The sequence below is a fragment of the Lithobates pipiens genome, unplaced genomic scaffold (genome assembly GCF_037356315.1).
Source record: "Lithobates pipiens isolate NorthernLeopardFrog02 unplaced genomic scaffold, aLitPip1_a1.2 Scaffold_18, whole genome shotgun sequence".
Taxonomy (NCBI): Eukaryota; Metazoa; Chordata; class Amphibia; order Anura; family Ranidae; genus Lithobates; species Lithobates pipiens.
The window spans coordinates 252,545,703-252,566,433 of NW_027507758.1; the positions used below are offsets into that span (position 1 = coordinate 252,545,703).

General features: G+C 40.6%; 1 protein-coding gene across 2 annotated transcripts in view; it reads right to left on the reverse strand.

The window, feature by feature from the left end:
* Positions 1 to 20,731, reverse strand: part of PDE7B (phosphodiesterase 7B) — a 473,856-nt gene that overhangs the window by 12,384 nt on the left and 440,741 nt on the right. For both annotated transcript variants that reach the window (XM_077486808.1, XM_077486807.1), the window contains 6 exons: positions 18,445 to 18,540; positions 13,928 to 14,028; positions 10,042 to 10,173; positions 6,344 to 6,435; positions 5,216 to 5,360; positions 3,542 to 3,638 (listed from right to left, as the gene is read on the reverse strand). In XM_077486808.1, the coding sequence (XP_077342934.1) occupies positions 3,542 to 3,638; positions 5,216 to 5,360; positions 6,344 to 6,435; positions 10,042 to 10,173; positions 13,928 to 14,028; positions 18,445 to 18,540 (663 nt within the window). The remainder of the gene's footprint in view (positions 1 to 3,541; positions 3,639 to 5,215; positions 5,361 to 6,343; positions 6,436 to 10,041; positions 10,174 to 13,927; positions 14,029 to 18,444; positions 18,541 to 20,731) is intronic.

A 20,731-nucleotide genomic window follows, 5' to 3' on the forward strand; every position in this document is an offset into this window, starting at 1 on the left:
TCGGGGTACCTAGCGCTATAAAAACCTGGCGGTGAACCTAAAAAAATAACTAGCTACCTAGCGACAGTAGCGACACTGATGCAGCGATCAGAAAAATTATCGCTTAGTGACACTGGCAAAAGGGGGTGAAAGGGTTAACTAGGGGCAATCAGGATGTTAAAACCATTATTGGGTAGTATATCGGGGTACCTAGCGCTATAAAAACCTGGCGGTGAACCTAAAAAAATAACTAGCTACCTAGCGACAGTAGCGACACTGATGCAGCGATCAGAAAAATGATCGCTTAGTGACAGTGGCAAAAGGGGGTGAAAGGGTTAACTAGGGGCAATCAGGATGTTAAAACCATTATTGGGTAGTATATCGGGGTACCTAGCGATATAAAAACCTGGCGGTGAACCTAAAAAAATAACTAGCTACCTAGCGACACTAGCGACACTACTGCAGCGATCAGAAAAATTATCGCTTAGTGACACTGGCAAAAGGGGGTGAAAGGGTTAACTCTAGGGGCAATCAGGGGGTTAAATCTTTATTGGGGGGTGATAGGGGGCTACCCTGGACCTAACACTAACTGCCCTGACAGTTTTTACTTTTACAACTGACACTAAATGCATTGATCAGTAAAGAAATGATCAATGCAATCAGTGACACTGTGACTGGGGGGGGAGGGGATCGGGGGGCGATCGGGGGGGGATCGGGGGGGGGGGGGGGTTTGTGTACCTGTGTGTACCTACATGTCAGTGTAGTGTTGGTGCACACTTACTATTAGTCTTCTCCTCGTAGTCCGGTCAAAAAGACCGCCCCGAGGAGAATGACATCACTTCCTCCTTCCTGTGTAAACAATACACAGTGGGAGGAAGTTCGTCATTGGCCAGGAGCGATCCAGAGGGGGTGGCCGAAAACCAACGGCCATCCCCTCATCACGGATCGCTGCTGGAGGGAAACGGACCGCCGTATCCAGCAGGAGGGGGTCCGATCGGACCCCCCACCCGCTGGAAGGCAGGCACGTAGATCTACGTGATTGTGCCTGCCTGTGCCATTCTGATCACGTATAATGGCAATACGGCGGTCCTTAAGTGGTTAACCTCCAACTTTGAACGGATATAGAGAAGAAAAGACTGCAGATAAACAGGTATGACGTATGTTGTAGGATTTGTTTTATCTCTGTGGCCAGTCACTTCACTGGGTATACAGTATATAAGGGTTTACAACTACTTTCATTGTTAAAATATTTGAAAACTTGGAATGAAAACAATTTACTAGAAATTGTTATTTGGAATGTTATGTGGAAACTACGGAAGAAGCAGATGTTTATGGGGCCAATATAACCACATAAAATTGAGTCACGAACCAAGGCATAAAAGAGCCATACAAAATAAGAATCTTTCTTTTACAGCCTTATCAATAGAACCTAGGGCAAGATCTTGCAGAATTCTATTAGTTCTTATCAATGTTTTCCTATATGTATTGGTGTGCCTGCTACAATACAGAGCTTTGTTCAGTTGTGCTTACCTTTTTTCATAGGCACACACACACACACACCAAAATGGAAACTAAATGAACAGAAGAGAAAGCCAAATCAAATCAATATTTGGTGTGAACACCCTTTGCCTTACAAACAGCATACATTTTTCTATGTACACTGGCAAACAGTTGTTGAAGGAACTCGACAGGTAGGTTATTTCAAACATCTTAGAGAACTAACCACAGATCTTCTGTGAATGTAGGTTGCCTCAAATCCTTCTGTCTCTTCATGTAATTCCAGACAGACTAGATGATGTTCAGATCAGTGCTCTGTGGGGGCAAAACCATAATTTCCAGGACTCCTTGTTCTTCTTTACACAGCAGATAGTTCGTTATGACATTTGCTGTATGTTTGGGGTCATTGTCCTGCTGCAGAATAAATTTGGGGCCAATCACGCGCCTCCCCGATGGTATGACATGATAGATAATTATCTGCCTGTATTTCCCAGCATTGAGGACACCATTGATCCTGACCAAATGTCCAACTTTATTTGCAGAAATGCAGCCCCAAACTTGCAAGGAACCTCCAACAGCTTCACTGTTGCCTGCAGACACTTCTTATTGTACCGCTCTGCAGTCCTTTGGCTGCTAAAGCCAAATATTTTAGATTTTGACTCATCAGTTCAGAGGACCTGCTGTTATTTTTCTGCACCCCAGTTCCTATGTTTTCATTCATAGTCGCTTAGCCTTGTTTCCACATTGGAGATATGGCTTTTTGGCCATAATTCTTCCATGAAGACCACTTTTGGCCAGAATTCTCCAGACAGTGGTTGGGTGTACTTGGGTCCCACTAGTTTCCATCAGTTCTGTGCTCATGGCACTTGTAGACATCTTCTGATGTCAAAAGGAAGTAAGCATGAGGTGCCTTTCATCTGCTACATTAAGTTTCCTTGGTCGGCAGCTGCGTCTACAGTCCTCAACTTTTCCTGTTTATTTGTTCTTCTTCAAAGGAGCTTGAACAGCACATCTTAAAACCCCAGTCTGCTTTGAAATCTTGGGAGAGACTTTGCTGATGCAATATGACTATCTTGTGTCCCGTTGCTGTTCTCAATCTTGCCATGGTGTATGACCTGTAACATGAAACTGTCTTCCACAACCTCACCTTAGTAGCAGAGTTTGGCTGTTCCTTACTCAGTTTTAAGCCCCTTATACAGCTGTTTCTGTTAACGAGGCTGGGTTTCCTCCTACATATGAAATTGATTCTCATAAACACCTACTTGGTGTAATTGAATATTCATACACATGTCTCTAATCCAGCAAAATCACTGATTTTGTGGAATTGTACAAAGTGTGCAAGTGTAAGAACTGATCCTGGTTTGATGTCATAGGGTAGTGACGCCAAATATTGATTTTAGATTTTTATTTTGTTCACTCATTTAGCATTTTGGAAATTGATAAACTTAATTTTATTCACACCTGCTTAATATGTTTGTATAGTACTTTATATACAAATATATATTTATATATGATAAAATATAAAAATTTATACAGTACATATTAACTGATGTAAAAAAATATATACGCCACATTGTATTTTCTATTTATACATGTTTAAAATGTGCCTCATAAAAATGCTGATGTGCAAGATCATATGCTATACCATGGATTCTAAAAGTGATTTCTGAACAACACAGCTATGGGATGTGAATAGGTAAAATAAATGCCGTAGAACATTATATCAGGATGAGAGGCAGGAGCAAGAAACAGAGAGGGGTAGGGCAGGGAGGCAGGAGGGGTTGGGAAGCTTAGACAACTGTATTCAAGGATATGGAAAACCTGAGGCTCAGAGCAATGGGTACACTAAATCTCCAAGTCTACAGTGAGCATCCTGTATTTCCTAATTCCTACTCAATTACAGAAATGAATACAAGTTAAGGCTAATTAACTTTAAATTTAGTTTTTTGATTTTGAGCCTTATCCTTGTCCTAGGCGGATATTTTAACCATTCTGTAAATATACAGTTGAAAGCCACTGGCTTAGTCCAGTGTTTTTGGACTGTCATTTTCCGGCAGTATCTGACCTTGTCTGTAGAATTCTTCACAGACTCTTTCACTCCACTGCTTGCTTAGCTCCCAAACACGACAAGGATTGCAGATATCAGCACACTTCAGAGCAATCTGCAAAATACACAGGGTGTAGGCATAAAGGCAAGTGTCATGCTATTCACCTGTACAGTTATCACATCTCAACATTATGTCATCATGTGGAATTCTTTGATTTTGGCAGCTATTGGGGCCATTTGTGTGCCACGACTACAACCTTGTCAACCTAATCATATAAATTATATAGCATAACTCTTATTTTACAAGTAATAGCTGTTTTATGAAAATATGGGGAATATATGTTACCTTTATACGTTCTATTCAAGAGTCCAACTCATGTTATTGTGTTACTTGCTATCTTAGGTATATAATAAATACTTAATGTTACTAATGAAGAGTAATGATGGCCAAGTAAGTGTCCTTTATTTGACAGTTCAGGTTATATTAGATTTATTTTGGTGGAAAAAAAAGTAAATAATTTTATCAACAGAATAATAAACTGCTTGGATATTGAACAGAAATCATACAATGTGATCATGAAGTATAATGAACATACACATTTGTGTGCAGCTATTATTTAACAGTTTCTGTTGTCCCCATATAAACTGGACAGCTGGTTAGCAATGAACATCTGGAACATGCAGATGGGCCTGTATGGGCATATAGCCAAACCTTAGACAGATGGGGATACCCAAAATGTTGGCTTTCAACAATTTGTTCACATATCATGCAAAGGAGATTATCTAAATATGGTCAATGTGCAAAAATGCTTTAAAAAACTTTGATTTGAATGTATAATTATATTATTGGCTGGAAGCAGCCATATTTGCCAACTGCATACAAAAGCCCTACTCTGCAGTATGCACAGTGGTTGTGCTCAACCTTTGTTAATAACAGAAGTACAAGTGAAAATCAAACACATATCTCTGTTTAGGTGTTAATCGAATGCTTCTTTGCCTGATATAATAAGAATAATATGGAAGAGTTTGCATCTGAAAACATGAAAACTATACAAATAATTACACTGTAGTAGTAAATGTACACTATAATTTTTCTTTACTACAATGGTGGTCATACACCGTGCCTTGTTTATAGCCTCGTATTCATACATGGGCCAATACTGTATGTGTCAATCTGGTTTTGAATGAAAAACAGATTACGTTTTAAAGACTGCTCAGCCACCATGATAGACAAGGTGCATAATATATCATTAAAACGCTAAACCTTTTTACTTTGTAATTAGACATATTTACTATTAGAACCCCCTGAAGACACAAAAGAGGGAATTTCTTTTTTTTGTTTAGCAAGAGAAGGAAAATTCATATCTCTGATGGGCTGCAATAATTCTTAAACTGTACAGTGTGAGAAGGCAATGGTATATTATAGGTACAGCCAATTAAATCCAAAAGCTCGGAATGCAACAAAACAAGATCCTTTACACAATTTTTTAGTTGAGTACAGTATATATCTACAGTGTGTTTCTAATAAGTAGCTTATGGTACCTTAGAAAAACACAGCAGGTCTCCTCACCTTTGTATCATACACAAAGGACTGAATGAAAGTTCAAGGCTTGAAGTATAAAACTAGTGCATGACCTCCTCTTTAGATAGCAATGACTTTCTAAATGTCTTTTTTGGTTCAGCTATTATTACCTGCAACATAAAGTGCCTGTGGTCTGCATCCGTCAAGCTGAGATCTTCATTGGCAAGGTGAGCTCTAAAACGATCGAGAAACTCATCCTGGCGATTTATATCTGTTGATAATATTAAGGAGCCCAGTTGCTGCTCAATATCCTGCCTGAAATAAGAACATCAAATAGTTAGAGCAGCTCTGCAACATACTTTGGTCTTTTAATTGTTCATCTATGGATTCCATCACTGCTCTTTTGTGTTCTGAAAAGTGAAGAAAAACCTGCTTGTCATTTGAAACAAAGCCATTTTTTAATGATAGAATTTTGAGAGATGTCTTTGCTAAACTTCTTTTTTTTTTTTTTTCAAAATAGATTTTTATTAAATTTTTCATCTTACAATGGTGAAAATATACATCACGTTGTAAAAACAATCAACAGTACAAAAGAGTTGTTTCCAACAGAATTGTTAAACTCCTTTTAAAGGTACTAGATACCTGTTATGGTAATTTATATACTTTTTATAATTTACAATAAAGGTTACGTTTTAGTTAAGTGGCCTTTTGGTGCGTAGGGAAGCGGATCCTCGTCCAGTTCTAGTCAAATTTTTACACAGTTCAGTGTTATGAATATCACAGGCTTTTGTATATATGTATTTTAAAGATAATAGTTGCATGGCTATAATATTGATCCTTCCTTTCAATTATTCGCCTACAATACTTTCTGACCTGACCTGGAACCAGAACCAGGAATGCCAGGGGAAAAAAAAACAGAAGTCTTTATCTTCTTACTTCTTCCACGTTGTCAAAGTAAAGTATTAGCCGTTGTACACACGGTCAGAGATTCCGACAACCAAATTCATTGGATTTTGTCCGAAACTGTTGCATACACACGGTCGGACAAAGTTGTCGGAAAATCCGTCGCGATGACGTTATTTTGTTATGACGGGACTACAGATTGATCTTTTTTTCCTAAATATCAACACAGACATACAAATACAATGTTGTATAATGTAATGGACTAAAGCTACATATAATGACTAGAAGGCAATGTAATTATGGTGTTACGGTGTTCAACTGCCTTTTATGAACTGTTTTTAAATTTTAACACTGATAACACACAATAAAAGTGGTGCACTGGAGTTACTACTTACGTAATTTCCTTTGACAGATGTGCTAATAATCTTGATTCTCTTAGCATACCAACAGTGGACCTCCAGTGGTGGTTCTCTAAAACAGATGTGTTCTGAATAAGGAAAACAAGAGATTCATTTCACAATGAGAGCAACCCACTAAGCCATCACCATTCTAAACAAATCTGTTTTCATAGTACAGCTTTAACTTTGTGAAACTTTTCATTTAGTGTTTCAAATACGTGTTGCCCTGCCTATGTGCTTTCATCCTTGTACAATATATTTTTACACTAGCTGCGAAATAATCGGCCCGACTCTCTTGTGCCATCATCAGTAGTGAAAAAAGTCTAACCATATGCCTAACTTCAAGCTGGAAGAAAGCAGACACAATAAATCCATATTAAAAACTACTAAACATAAAGTGTTATGTATTTATTAAAACCACATTTATACAGTATCTCACAAAAGTGAGCACACCCCTCACATTTTTGTACGTATTTTGTTATATCTTTTCATGTGACAACACTGAAGAAATGACACTTTGCTACAATGTAAAGTAGTGAGTATACAGCTTGTATAAGGCCGCGTACACACGCGGGGACTGTTCGGCCAACTTTGTCCGCTGAACAGTGTTTCGGCGGACAGTCCGCCCGTGTGTGGGCTTTCAGCGGACAGTTTCAGCGAACAGTCCGCTGAACAAGGTTTTTCGGAAATTCCGAAAAACTGGCCGCTGAAACTTTGTTTCAGCGAACAGTCCCCTCGTGTGTAGGCTTGTTCGTCAAACAAAGTTGCGCGCATGCTCAGAAAGGATTTACACGCCGAAAGTTATAATGCAGTGTATAGGACGTCGTATTTTTCGTCCCGTCGTACGTGCCGTTCACGTCATCGCGCACGGTTTCAGCAAACTGTTCGTTCGTCGTGTGTGGCCATGTCCGTCCATGCTAATTTTGAGCGGACTGTTTGCTGAAACTGTTTGATGGACAAAGTTGGGCGAACAGTCCCCGCGTGTGTACGCGGCCTAACAGTGTCAGTTTTCTGTCCCCTCAAAATAGCTCAACACACAGCCATTAACGTCTGAACCGCTGGCAACAAAAGTGAGTACACCCCTAAGTGAAAATGTCCAAATTGGGCCCAAAGTGTCAGAGTGTCTCCGAGCCACTCAGAAGGTCTCCGAGCGTCACTGGCACCCCACACTTCTGGCCAAATGCGGTACTGCACAATCCAGAGGCTTGAATCCTGTTCCTCTTGCGAGACAACACTTGCAAATCAAGTCAGAATTTTTTTTTAAAAACAGCTCCTATCTCAAAACACTCATAAACCGCGTTACTCGCAATTCGAGGTTCCACTGTACTTGTAAGCACCATCTTGTGGCCATAATACAGTATTTGTTTTGAAATACCTCATTAAAGAAAAAATCTGACCATTAGATGTCTCTAAACTTTATGAGATGTTTATACAACACAAAAGTTTAATTGGAGCCGAGCGAATGTGTGTCACATTCGTTCAGTGAACTTTTTATAAATAAACTCCTCTAAGTCACTGGCCCACAACAAGAATGCAAATCAGCAAAGCTGGAAAAAAGTTAGTAGTTGTAAACCTCAGACATGAAATATGAACAAAGCACATCCTTCTATAGTGTGTACTTGTCTAAATCCAGAGCACTAAGTTTCATTTCTGTCTCCTGCTTCGTTCCTCTGCTATCAATATGAGTCACTTCTGACAAGTTTTCCTAACACAAGAAAAGGTAAGAAGGTGACAGGGAGGGAACTTCAGTACACCGCTTTTGATTGACAGCCTCAGCTCTGTTCCTGTGTGTCGTTTGAAGGGATTGTGTTCCTTCCCCCTAATCAGTCCTCACTGAGCATTGCAAAGTGCAATTTGAGCTACCGCCTCTTTTTTCCTGATAGTTCTGACAAGATGTATAAATTCTACACTTTGAATAAATGTAGAGGAGAGAGGTTCGCAAATAAACAGATACAACTTATGTAGAAGTATTTGTTTCATCTCTGTGTATGATCTGAGGCCAGTCACTTCACTGGGTATATGTGAAGGTTTACAACCACTTAAAAAGATGTCAGATGTCCATTTCTAAAGACTTGTGCATGGTCAGTGATTCAAAATACTGAAAAGAGGGGTCAGTATGACAGCCAGACAGCTTGTAATCCGTACCAAGTTTTGTTAATGTGGTTGTAAACCTCAGACATGAAATATGAACAAAGCATATCCCTCTATAGTGTGTACTTGTCTCAATTAAAGCACTGTCACTTTTGTCTGCTGCTTCATTCCTCTGCTATCTGTATGTCACTTCTTACAAGTTTTCCTGACACCAAGAGTAAAAAAGGGGACAGGAAAGGGAGCCCCAGCTGATTGACAGCCTCAGCTCTGTTCTTGTGTGCTGTGGGAAAGGGGTGCATCCCTTCCCTCCAATCAGCACTGAGCTCTGCAAAATGTAACTTTAACTCTCCACCCCCTTTTTCTGAACTCTTAGACAAGCTTTAAAATCCAACACTTTAAACAGATGTAGAGAAGTAAGGGCTGCAAATAAACAGGTACAACTTATGTAGGAGGATTTGTTTAATCTCTGTGTATCACCTAAGACCCGCTGCTTTACTGGGTATATGTAAGGGTTCTCAACCACTTTAAATATAACAAGCTATATCTAAGCATTTGAACACACTAGCAATAGCCCCTATTGATAGTCTATGAATATTATAAAGTACTTGACCTCTGTGTCTAGAAGCCCCCAAAAATCAGAACAGCACAGCCGCAGACACACCACTTTCTTTTTTCCACAGCAATATTACATATTACAGGGACGTGCGGTGAGGTCAGTAACTGGTGGGGCACTGACTTGTATCAGAGCCAGATACACACAGGTTACATATGCCATGATCATTAGAGCGAGAACAATAATTCTAGCACTAGACTTCCTCTCTAACTTTAGTGTTTTTTTATATTAATTAAAAAATTATAATTAATTTACATTGCTTTTGTCTTTTAGCCACATGCCCCTTCTATGACATTGCAGTGAGAGGACAGCCTCCACTGCAGCATTTTTATTGGACAGCTTGTTCCAAAGGTGCTTTACCATTGGTCCAAGACTCCATGCTGTCCATTGAGCTCAGTGATAAGAAGTGAGAGGCACTGTGAATTCATCCTCTCAGTCTGCTTCAAACAGAGTGTGCCACCTTGTATTTAAACCGGCTGTTCTGTATGTAACTTCTGACAGGCTGCACAAGGAGCCCTGTATCTCTGAAACCATAGGTCCCAGGAGCCCCAAATTTTGACCAGTGGTGGGGTAGGACTTCAGGTCGCCGAGCTACGACCCTCAAAGCTCAATCCTTGTTTTTTGTTTGTTTATGTTCATGGCTTTGCCTCACCTGCCTCCCCTGACTGCACATTCCTGATATACCAAGTTGTGGGTATCACTGATTAAGGGCAGCATGTTTTCCAGAATCCCTGCCCCCTACAGTGAAATTCCTAGTCAGGGTCCATTTTTTTTAAAGCCAGTAAAAAGTAAAGCATTACAATAAAGATGACATTATCTGAAACAAACATTATCCAAGCTGAATTATTTGGCATTTTCTAAATGGCTACATTTTATCTTCAACATAACACAGCATATGAAAAGCAACCTAGAGCTACACATTTATAAAGTGAAGTGGGGGTTTATAGTTACGCATTTTCAACACAGAAAAAAAAACTTGTTTTTTTCTCACCTGGTACAGACTGGCAAGATGATGTTTAGTTTTTATCAAAAATGGCTGATTTACGCCTGGATGATCCACATCATGTGCTGCTGCTGCCAGCAGGCCAAGCATTATATCCAGAGGAGTGAGATAGCTAGCAAGCTGTGAGAAGCAAGCAGAACTTTATTTTTTTTACAGAGAACAGAGAAAAAGAGAATATATGTATAATTTCAAATAATCAGGTGATAAATTGTAGCTAAAACCATTTTTTTGTTTTGGATGGAGTGTGGAAGGTTTAGAGTTTCTGCCAAGTTTTTATTGCTGCTTTGTCCTTGCTGGGTAGATTACCCTTTTTATTTGTCCTGATGGTCATTGTCAGAGAGACAGTGATAGGAAATCCAAAAATATTGTCACCAGAACAGGAGGTGAGGGGAAATCTTCCCATGGAGACTCTTGTTACAGTTGCAGCTGTTTAAGAGGAGATTTCATCTGCACTTTGGTCATTTTTCTCCCACATCCTGTTGTGTCTCCAGGATAGAAAATGAAGGGAGAGCCATTCAGAACCCCCCCACAAAAAAAAGACGGGCTCTAACGGTGGATAATGGATATTGCTAGTGCTGGGCACCTGAGGCACAAGCCCTGCATCTCTTGCTGGGTGCCACTGATCCCTACGTTGAGAACACCAACCACTGCAACATCTGGCATGTGTTCTTGCTGGGCTGCTGAGAGTAGTACACAGCCAGGGGAAGCTTATCTAGGATGTTCCTTGACTCTGACTAGTTACCAAGATGAGGAGGAGCCTGGGACTTCCCTCACTCACCGAACTGCATCTAAGGTCTTTTATGTTCAGGGAGAAAAGGGGGAGGGGGATTTATTAGGCTTGGGAGGGTCAATTTGTACTAGAGAGGAGATACGTGCTGGGGGGGATAGTGAAGATTTGTGCTGGGATGGAGATTTTGGTCTTGGAGGTAGGGCATAGATTTGTGTTGGTAATTAGAATTTTGGGCTAGGAGGGTCACGATTTGTGTTAGAAAGGGGGATAGGGGCTTGGTTGAGGAGGATTTGAGTTAGGAGAGGGGATTTAGGCTTGAGGGGCAAAGATTTGTGTTGGAAGGGGACATTTAGACCCAATGCCTGAACTCTGTGTTTTATACACTTCTGAAGCTTGCACACTGTGCGTTAAACACTTCTGACCCCTGTGCAGTTTGTATGTTATGTGTCCCTGAACTCTGTGTGTTACTTATGCCGGCCATACACGGTTCGAATTTCGAAAGAATTTTCTTTCGAAAATCGTATCTAAGAATTTTCGTATGAATTTCGCACCATTAGTGGGCTGCAGCAACAGCCGATTTTCGTGCGGAAATAAAATTTGAGGAATCGGACATGTTGGAAATTTTTAGAAAAACAAACGATTTTCTAATCAATGATGGGAGAATCGTGCGAGAAACATAATAAGAAAAGAAAATGTACGGAGATAAACGAAAATTTACGGAGAGAAAAGAAGATTCCCAGACAAGAAAATTATTTTCTGTAACAACATGAGGTGAAATTGAAGGCTTGGTCGGCCGAATTTCGAAAATCAATGGTGGCATCATCGGATCACAAAAAAAATTAATTTTTTGATTTTGAAAAGAAAATTTGTTCGAAATTCGACCGTGTATGGCCTGCATTAGTCCTGACCCCTTCACTCCATGCATTACATACCCTGACCCCTGCATTCTGTGCATTACAAACTCCTGACTCCTACACTCTGTGTTTTACATACCTCTGATACCTGCACTCTGTGCATTTCACACCCCTGAATCCTACAATCTGTGAGTTACACACCCCTGACCCCAACACTCTGTGCATTACACAACCCTGAAATCTGTGCATTAGACTCTTGACCCCTGCAATCTGTGCATTACAGACTTCTGACCCCTACACTGTGTGTTTTACATACCTCTAATGCCTGTACTCTGTGCATTTCACACCCCTGAATTCTACAATCTGTGAATTACACACCCCTGCACACTGTGCATTACACACACCTGCAATCTGTGCATTACAGACTTTGACCAAAGTGTTCATTGTTTCAACAGTTGCTGGTTACCAAACAGTCCATGTTTACTATAATAAAGTTCTCAGGAGCAGACAAAATGTTTGCTCTCTGTCTATTTTCAGTGTTCAAAAAAAGTAGTAGTGGAAGAGTTTTTTTAAATAATTATGCTGAGGTTTTTACATGTCTGAAAGGTAAAAGGACTGTGGCATATGTGTGCCGTGCATACAGGCAGTTTTATTTATTCATGCTCCTTTAGGCTCCTCCCACTGTTAATGCAGTTTGGCCACACCCATGGTTCACAGCAGGGCTACATCAATACTTTCCATAAGGTGGGCGAAGGTGCCCAAGGTCTTTTACAATCCAAGTAAAACCCCTGGTTCTACCCATCTCAGCTCTATCCAAAACACAAAAAAGTTTGACATACTTTAAAGAGACATGGTTTGCTTCATTGTAGGCTAGATAGTTCTCCCAGTATTTCATTCTAAAGAAGCAGTTTTCTTAGACCCATTAGACTGCTGTATTTGTAATGACTCCCAGCACCCCCTAAAATAAGCAAGCGTCCCTGGAAGCCTCCTAATGCACTTAACTTAGATTCTTGATGCACACCCCTACAGACATTGTCATTATCATGACATTAGACCCCTTTCACACTGGGCATTTTTCAAGCGTTTTTCAGGCGCTTTAGCGTTAAAAAAAGCACCTGTAAAGCACCTGAAAGAAGCCCTTATCTGCAATCCCAATGTGAAAGCCCGAGTGCTTTCACACTGAGATCCCTTTCACACTATGGTGTTTTCCAGGCGCTTTAGCGTTAAAAAAAGCGCCTGAAAGAAGCCGCAACTGCAATCCCAATCTGAAAGCCCGAGTGCTTTCACACTGAGGTGCTGCGCTAACAGGGCGTCAAAAAAATTCCTGCAAGCAGCTTCTTTGCAGTGTTTTTGGAGCGGTGAATACACCGCTCCTAAAGCTCCCCTTCCCATTGAAATCAATCGTAAGCGCCTGTAAAACCCCTGAAAAGCGCCTGCAAAGCGATTTAGGCAGCAGCGCTTTGTGAGCGCTTTTAACCCTTTATTTGGCCACTAGCAGGGGTTAAAAGCACCCCAATAGCGCTCGAAAAAACGCTGGTAAAGCGTGGCTAGTTTAAGCAGCGCTTTACGAGCGTTTTTCGGGCGCCGACATTGTGAAAGTGCTCTTAAAGAACTTGGCCTTTCACACTGGGATTGCAGATGAGGCTTCTTTCGAGCGCTTTACAGGCACTTTTTTTTTAACGCGAAAGCGCCTGAAAAAACACCCCAGTGTGAAAGGGGTCTAAACTGGAAGATTTTGCCAGGGACAATTCATTTATCTCTTTTGTAAAAATCAAAATAATGTTTAACATATTACAGTTACTATATAATTTGCTTTTGCCAGAGTTTTATAATGAACGGCCCATTCATAAACATAGCTAGCTGGATACCATGAGATCTCCTAGTGCAAATGTTTCCCTTTTTGTGCTCTTCCTGGGAAAGAATGTCCTATTCACAATGACCTATTCACAGTATGGTGCATTAAAACTGCAGGTAAATCCAACAAATGGTTTTGAAGCAGTTCCCGGCATGGTGAAAGGCACAATTCAGAGGACACTTTTTACTGTACTCAATAGAAATTGCATGCAAACTTCTTTTTTTTTTTCTCTTCAACGCGGTGCCGTTTCATTGTGAGCAAGCTGGATTTCTAGCAATATATTCTTAAATGAAAAATGGTTTACATGCATTCATAAGGTGGAAACCACACTAACGGGCTAAAGAAAACTTCACAAAGACAAAACAAGCGAAATATCCTGGGGATTAGGTAAACAAATGAAAATTGATATCACCCTGGAAGAAAAGTTGACCATACCTTTGGCTCTTTCAAATAGCAGTGCATAGCTTGTGTGACATCTGCAGCATGGACAGCATTGTGATATGGGTTTTGGTTGTGGTAGTCTTCTTGAACCATGACTAAAAATGATAACAGCCACAACTTGGTGAACTATTTATAAGCATGCAAAGTACTGAATTACAGTAATTTCAAGAAATGGAAACATCTTAAACAAGAAATGCTTTTAAAACTTTCCTCTTTCCATCTGTGGTTCATAGTAAAAGTGCTGGGCTTCAATTCTAACAACCCTGTTTAATTGGAAACATAGGGTTTTTGTGCTCACCATAAATTCCTTTTCTTGGAATCTAATGAGGAACACAGGAATTCTTAGAAATCTTAGACTTTTGTGTTATACAGCCACCCACAGGAGAAAAGTACACTGGAAACAAAAACACTGTTGGCCTGCACAGGAAAGACCAGCTTGCAACCTTAATGCCTACGTTTTGTTGCAAAGTAGTAGAGAAAACTTGAACATAAACACATTGGGAAGCACCCGTGTCTCTCAATGAACTCTAAGACAGTGTTAATTTGGACCTCAAATTTTGATTTTGTTTTAGTCATAGTGTTTTGACTAAAAGGCCATTTTAGTTTTACTCATATTTTAGTAATCTGAATTGTTTTAGTCTTAGTTGTATTTTACTTGACTAAAATCTCCAGTACATTTCAGTAGACTAAAATCTAAGCCCCTGTACACACCGTCTGAGATTTCCACAACCAAATCCGTCGGATTTTGCCCATCGGATTTTGTCCGTCGGATCTTGTCCGAAACTGTTGCATACACACGGTCGGACAAAGTTGGCGAAAAATCCGATCTTTTAGAATGTGATGACGTAATTTCGTTACGATGGGACTACATTCAGGCTAGTAGCCAATAGCTTTGATGTAGGAATTTGATCTGAGCATTCGTGGCACTTGGTCCGATCAAAATTCTCTACACATGATCGGAGTATGTCCGATCGGCCCAGTTGGTCGGGAAATATTTCCAACATGTTGGAAAATTGGGTCCGACGGATATTCCGATGGAATCAGTCCGAAGTAATACCACACACAGTCGGATTATCCGACGACACGGTCCGATAGGACACATTCCGACGGATTCTCCGACCGTGTGTACAAGGGCTAACAGGTTTAGTTCAATAGTAATGCATTATCTAATTCCTTTTCTAGAATTTCCAAACTCATTATATACTCCTGGAGTAAAAATCCAATAACATGTTATTATTTATGGTATTAAAGAGGAACTCTGTCCGACCTTCCCATTTTTATGTTTTTTTCCAAACTCATTATATACTCCTGGAGTAAAAATCTCATAACATGTTATTATTTATGGTATTAAAGAGGAACTCTGTCCGACCTTCCCATTTTTTTTTAGGCCCTGCTTACCTAATCATGGTATCTGCACATTTCAGATACTCACCCTTCCAGTGGATCCAGCATTGTCTCTCTGAGATCCTCTTAATGCCTGGACACAGCTCCGTTCCACACTGCAATATTCTCTCTGACGTCATCTAGAGGCCCGCCGGCTCTCCTATTACTACAGAGGAAGGGAGGAGGGGTGGAGAGGCAGGATTGTCCTCGGGAGGTTTGAACATGCACTACAGACATGGATTTAAAATGAAAGCAGCTTGCTATGGGGCTTTTGGCAAGGGGGAGGAACCCAGAGAGAAGATGAGGATCGGGACTGCTCTGTGCAAAACCACTGCACAGAGCAGGTACAGCACCTTGAAAAAGTATTCATACCCCTTGACATTTTCCACATTTTATCACGTTACAACCAAAAACATAAATGTATTTTATTGGGATTTTATGTCATATACTGACACAAAGTGGCACATAATTGTGAAGTGGAAGGAAAATGATAAATGGTTTTCAGAATTTTTTTACAAATAAATATCTGAAAATTATGGCGTGCATTTGTATTAAGCCCTCTTTTCTCTAATGTCCCTCACTAAAATCTAGTGGAACTGATTGCCTTCAGAAGTCACCTAATTAGTAAATAGAGTCCATCTGTGTGTAATTTAAACTCAGCATACATACAGCTGTTCTGTGAAACCCTCAGAGATTTGTTAGAGAACCTCAGTGAACAAACAGCACCATGAAGGCCAAGGAACACACCAGACAGGTCAGGGAAAAAGTTGTGGAGATGTTTAAAGCAGGGTTAGGTTTTAAAAAAATAAACTCAAGTGTTGAACATCTCACGAAGCACTGTTCAATCTATCATCTTAAAATGGAAAGAGTATGGCACAACTGCAAACCTACCAAGACATGGCTGTCCACCTAAACTGACAGGCCGGGCAAGTAGAGCATTAACCAGGGAAGCAGCCGAGAGGCCCATGGTAACTCTGGAGGAGCTGTAGAGATCCACAGCTCAGGTGGGAGAATCTATCCACATGACAACTATTAACTCCAGAAATCTGGCCTTTATGGAATAGTGGCAAGAAGAAAGCCATTATTAAAAGAAAGCCATTACAAAGTCCTGTTTGCGAGAAGCCATGTGGGGGACACAGCAAACATGTGGAAGAAGGTGCTTTGGTCAGATGAGACTAAAATTGAACATTTGGCCCAAAAGCAAAACGCTGTATGTGGTGGAAAACTAACACTGCACATCACCCTGAACACACTATGCCCACTGTGAAACATGGTGGTGGCAGTATCAAGTTGTGGGGATTCTTTTCTTCAGCAGGCACAGGGAAGCTGATCAGAGTTGATGGGAAGATGGATGGAGCCAAATACAGGGCAATCTTGGAAAAAAATTGTTAAAGTCTGCAAAAGATTTGAGACTGGGGTGGAGGTTCACCTTCCAGCAGGACAATGACACTAAACATACAGCCAGAGCTACAATGGAATGGTTTAGATCAAAGCATATTCATGTGTTAGAATGGCCAGTCAAAGTCTAGACCTAAATCCAAATAAGAATCTGTGGCAAGACTTGAAAATTGCTGTTCACAGACGCTCTCCATCCAATCTGACAGAGCTTGAGCTTTTTTACAAAGAAGAATGAGCAACAATTTCACTCTCTAGATGTGCAAAGCTGGTAGAGACATCCCCAAAAAGACTTGTAGCTGTAATTGTAGCCAAAGGTGGTTCTACAAAGCATTGACTCAGGGGGGCTGAATACAAATGCACGCCACACTTTTCAGATATTTATTTGTAAAACATTTGGAAAACCATTTATCATTTTCCTTCAACTTCACAATTATGTGCCACTCTGTGTTGGTCTATCACATAAAATACAAATAAAATACATTAAAATTTTTGGTTGTAACATGACAAAATGTGGAAAATTTCAAGGATTATGAATACTTTTTCAAGGCACTGTAAGTATAACATGTTTTTTTTTTTTCTTAATTGTTTTCCTTTACAAACGCTGGAACTTATCCAGCATAAATCTACCAGCAGCTGTTAATAGTAGAACAAAATTCATATGAACAGAGAGCAGCGGTGCTAAAAAATACAAGTCCACTCTCCTAATACCAGCAAAACCTGGGGCATGATGGTTGTTGTGAGCAGGATTTTTTTCTGTTGCCAGTGTCCATTTCTCCTATAGGCTGCAGCCTAATCATTTTAAAAATTCCTGTGTCCCTCAAATGGATGAGCGAGAAACTGTGATTCTGTGCAACCCTGGACTGCCAAGATTCACCAAGACATTCCCACTGCAGAACCCCTTCTATCATACATAGAAAGTCTAATATATCAAAATGTCAGTATGTTTTTGGCTGTCACCAATTAGATTATAGCCTTCTTTGGATGCTTGCATATGACTGATGATGTGGCAAGCAGAGAGGGAGGAAGTTACATAGCACAGGCTTTTGGAAGCAGACCAAATTTGATAAAATAGGGCTATGCTTGGCTGTGATGGATTATAGAGAACTAATATATATGTAAACTGAATAAGAATTCTGTCTTTAGCACAGCTGCAGTGTTTGCTAGATATCACTGTCAGACCATTGGTTAGTCTCTATTTGTGCTAGATGTTGCTGTTTAAACACTCCCTTCTGGCATTTCCATGTCCTGTCTTTTGGCCATAACAGATATCACTTTATTGTATGCAGAACAAAGTGGTCATTACTAATTATGTTACTAAATCTATTTACACTAAGTGTTTTAGGTTGGTAGTTGGTTAAATCAGTTTCCCCACAAGCTAATTTGAATATATTCTTTACAGCTTCATACCTCTCCCGCTCAGCAGCTCAGTTAGCAGACTTGATATTGTTCATTTCTTTATATTAGTGGGACTAAATTCAACCGACATAGCAAGAGTAGCTACACAATAGCAGAGAGCAACATATGGCTGTATTTTTTATTGTAGACCTTAAAATAGTGCATGCTACAAAAAAATGGGACTGGTATGGGACTGGTATTTCTTCCTAGCTTCCAATGTCTACGTTTCTTCTATAACATCATCTTCAAAACCCAGCTGAATTAATAAGAAGGATATACTTTGTTTTATACAGGTACCTAGTAAACAGCATTTATATAATTAGACGTAGGCTTACCAAGAAATCTGTGCAACTTCACCATGTCAAGCTGGAAATGATGGATAAGCCCGTGAACGTTAAATAAATGACACAGCAATGTAACTAAGCTGTTACCTGAAGAACAAAAAACACCCAAATGTTGTAACTCAAGGGAAGCAAAGTAATTCAATACAAACAATTGCAGTTTTGCATTACACAGATATGATAAATACATTTACTGATTAGCAATAACTTTATGATCACCCAACAAATATTGATTAGGCCTCCTTTTTTGACACCAAAACAGCCCTGATCCGTCAAGGCATGGACACTAAGTTTGAGGTGTTTTTCCAGCACATCCCACAGATGTTTGATAGATTGAGATCTGGAGAATGTGGAAGCCAAGTCAACATCTCAAACTCATTTGTGTTCCTCAACATGTTGCTCCACATTTTTGCAGTGTGGCATGGCATATCCTGCTGAAAGAAACCACTGCCATCAAGGAATACTGTTTTCATGAGGGGTATACTTGGTCAGTAACAATGTTTAGGTAGGTGGTATGGGGGGAACGTATCAAATAACATCCACATGAATGGCAGGACCCAAGGTTTCCCAGCAGAACATTACCCAAAGTATCACATGCCTCTGCCGGCTGGCCTTCTTCCCATACTGCATCCTGGTGCCATCTCTTCCCCAGGTAAGTGATGCTCATGCACCTCACATGATGTAAAAGAAAATGTAATTCATTAGATCAGGTCACCTTTTTCTATTGCTCCATGGTCAAGTTCTGATGCTCATGTGCCCCATACACAACAAACTGTAATCTGTGGTGCCCATTTTTTTCTGCTTTTAAGAGTTTAAAACTTCAGAGACAACATGTTTATTTGCTAAAATATCCCACCAACTTTCTGAAGCCATTTAAACCAGATAGTCAATGTTCTCGACTTAACCTGTCAGTGGTCATAAAATTGTGGCTGATCTCTATATATCTATAGATATAGATCTATATCTATCTATATATATATATATATATATATATATATATATATATATATATATATATATACAGCCCTCAAAATTTCAACTCGATTGCTCACATTTGGTGAGTGAAATCATGAGGAGTGCGAGTATGGACAGGGCTGTGCTGTCCCAGGAATGTATAGACAGTGCCCCCCGCCGCACACAGGCTCACAGCGCGGGCATTTCAATAGAAACTGCACAGTCGCTTGGGACTGCCCCTCTCCACCTCCCTCTTGCCGCTCATCCCTGCTCCCCCCCCGCACAGGCTCACAGCGAGGGGAATTTCAGTAGAGCAGTCCGCCGACTGGGACCTCCGTTTTGCACCTCCCTCATGCAGCTCATCCCCGCCCTCAGTCTTTACACAATGCCTGACCCCTTGGCTGCAGGAGAAAGGTCAGTGTGCTGTGATTGAAAGCAGCACATGTGCTTGAGGAGGTTGGAGGCGTTGAATGTGGAATTTAACAAGATGTGTGCTGAGAGGAAAGGGGGGTTAATTGGAGACACAGATCTGAATCATACTTATGCCTCCAATTCCACATCAACCCCCCCCTCCCCCTATACCTATGCCTCCAATTCCACTGCATTGCATTGAGGCTGCATTAATGGGCACTGGTCGGGCTGCATTGATGGGCACTGATTGGGCTGCATTGATGGGCACTGATCAGGCTGCATTGATGGGCACTGTTGAGGCTGCACTGATGGGCACTGATCTGGTTGCATTGATCAGGCTGAATTTATGGGCACTGATGAAGCTGCATTGATGAGCACTGGTGAGGCTGCACTGATGAGCACTGGCGAGGCTCCACCGATGGGCACTGGTGAGGCTGCACTGATGGGCACTGGTGAGGCTGCATTGATAGCCACTGGTGAGGCGCATTCATTTCCACTGGTGAGGCTGCATTGATGGCCACTATTCAGGCTGCATTGATGGGCACTGGGGAGGCTGCATTGATGGGCACTGATGAGACTGCACTGATGGGCACTGATGAGCTGACACTAATGGGCACTGATAAGCTGCACGGATATGTGGTACTGATGAGGCTGCACTGATGGACTGATTAAGTTGTTAATATTTATTTTTGTAACTTAATTCTGCATAAATCAATTAACAGTGTCATTTCATGAGATAATTTATGAGGGTGTGTTTAAGGGTGGGGCAGGGTAGGGGTTGGGTGGGGCAACTGGTGGCGAGTAACTCTTAAGGCCTGGCTAGTAGCTCAGGACTTGAAATTTTGAGCCATACAGTATATATATATATATATATATATATATATATATATATATATATATATATATATATATATAT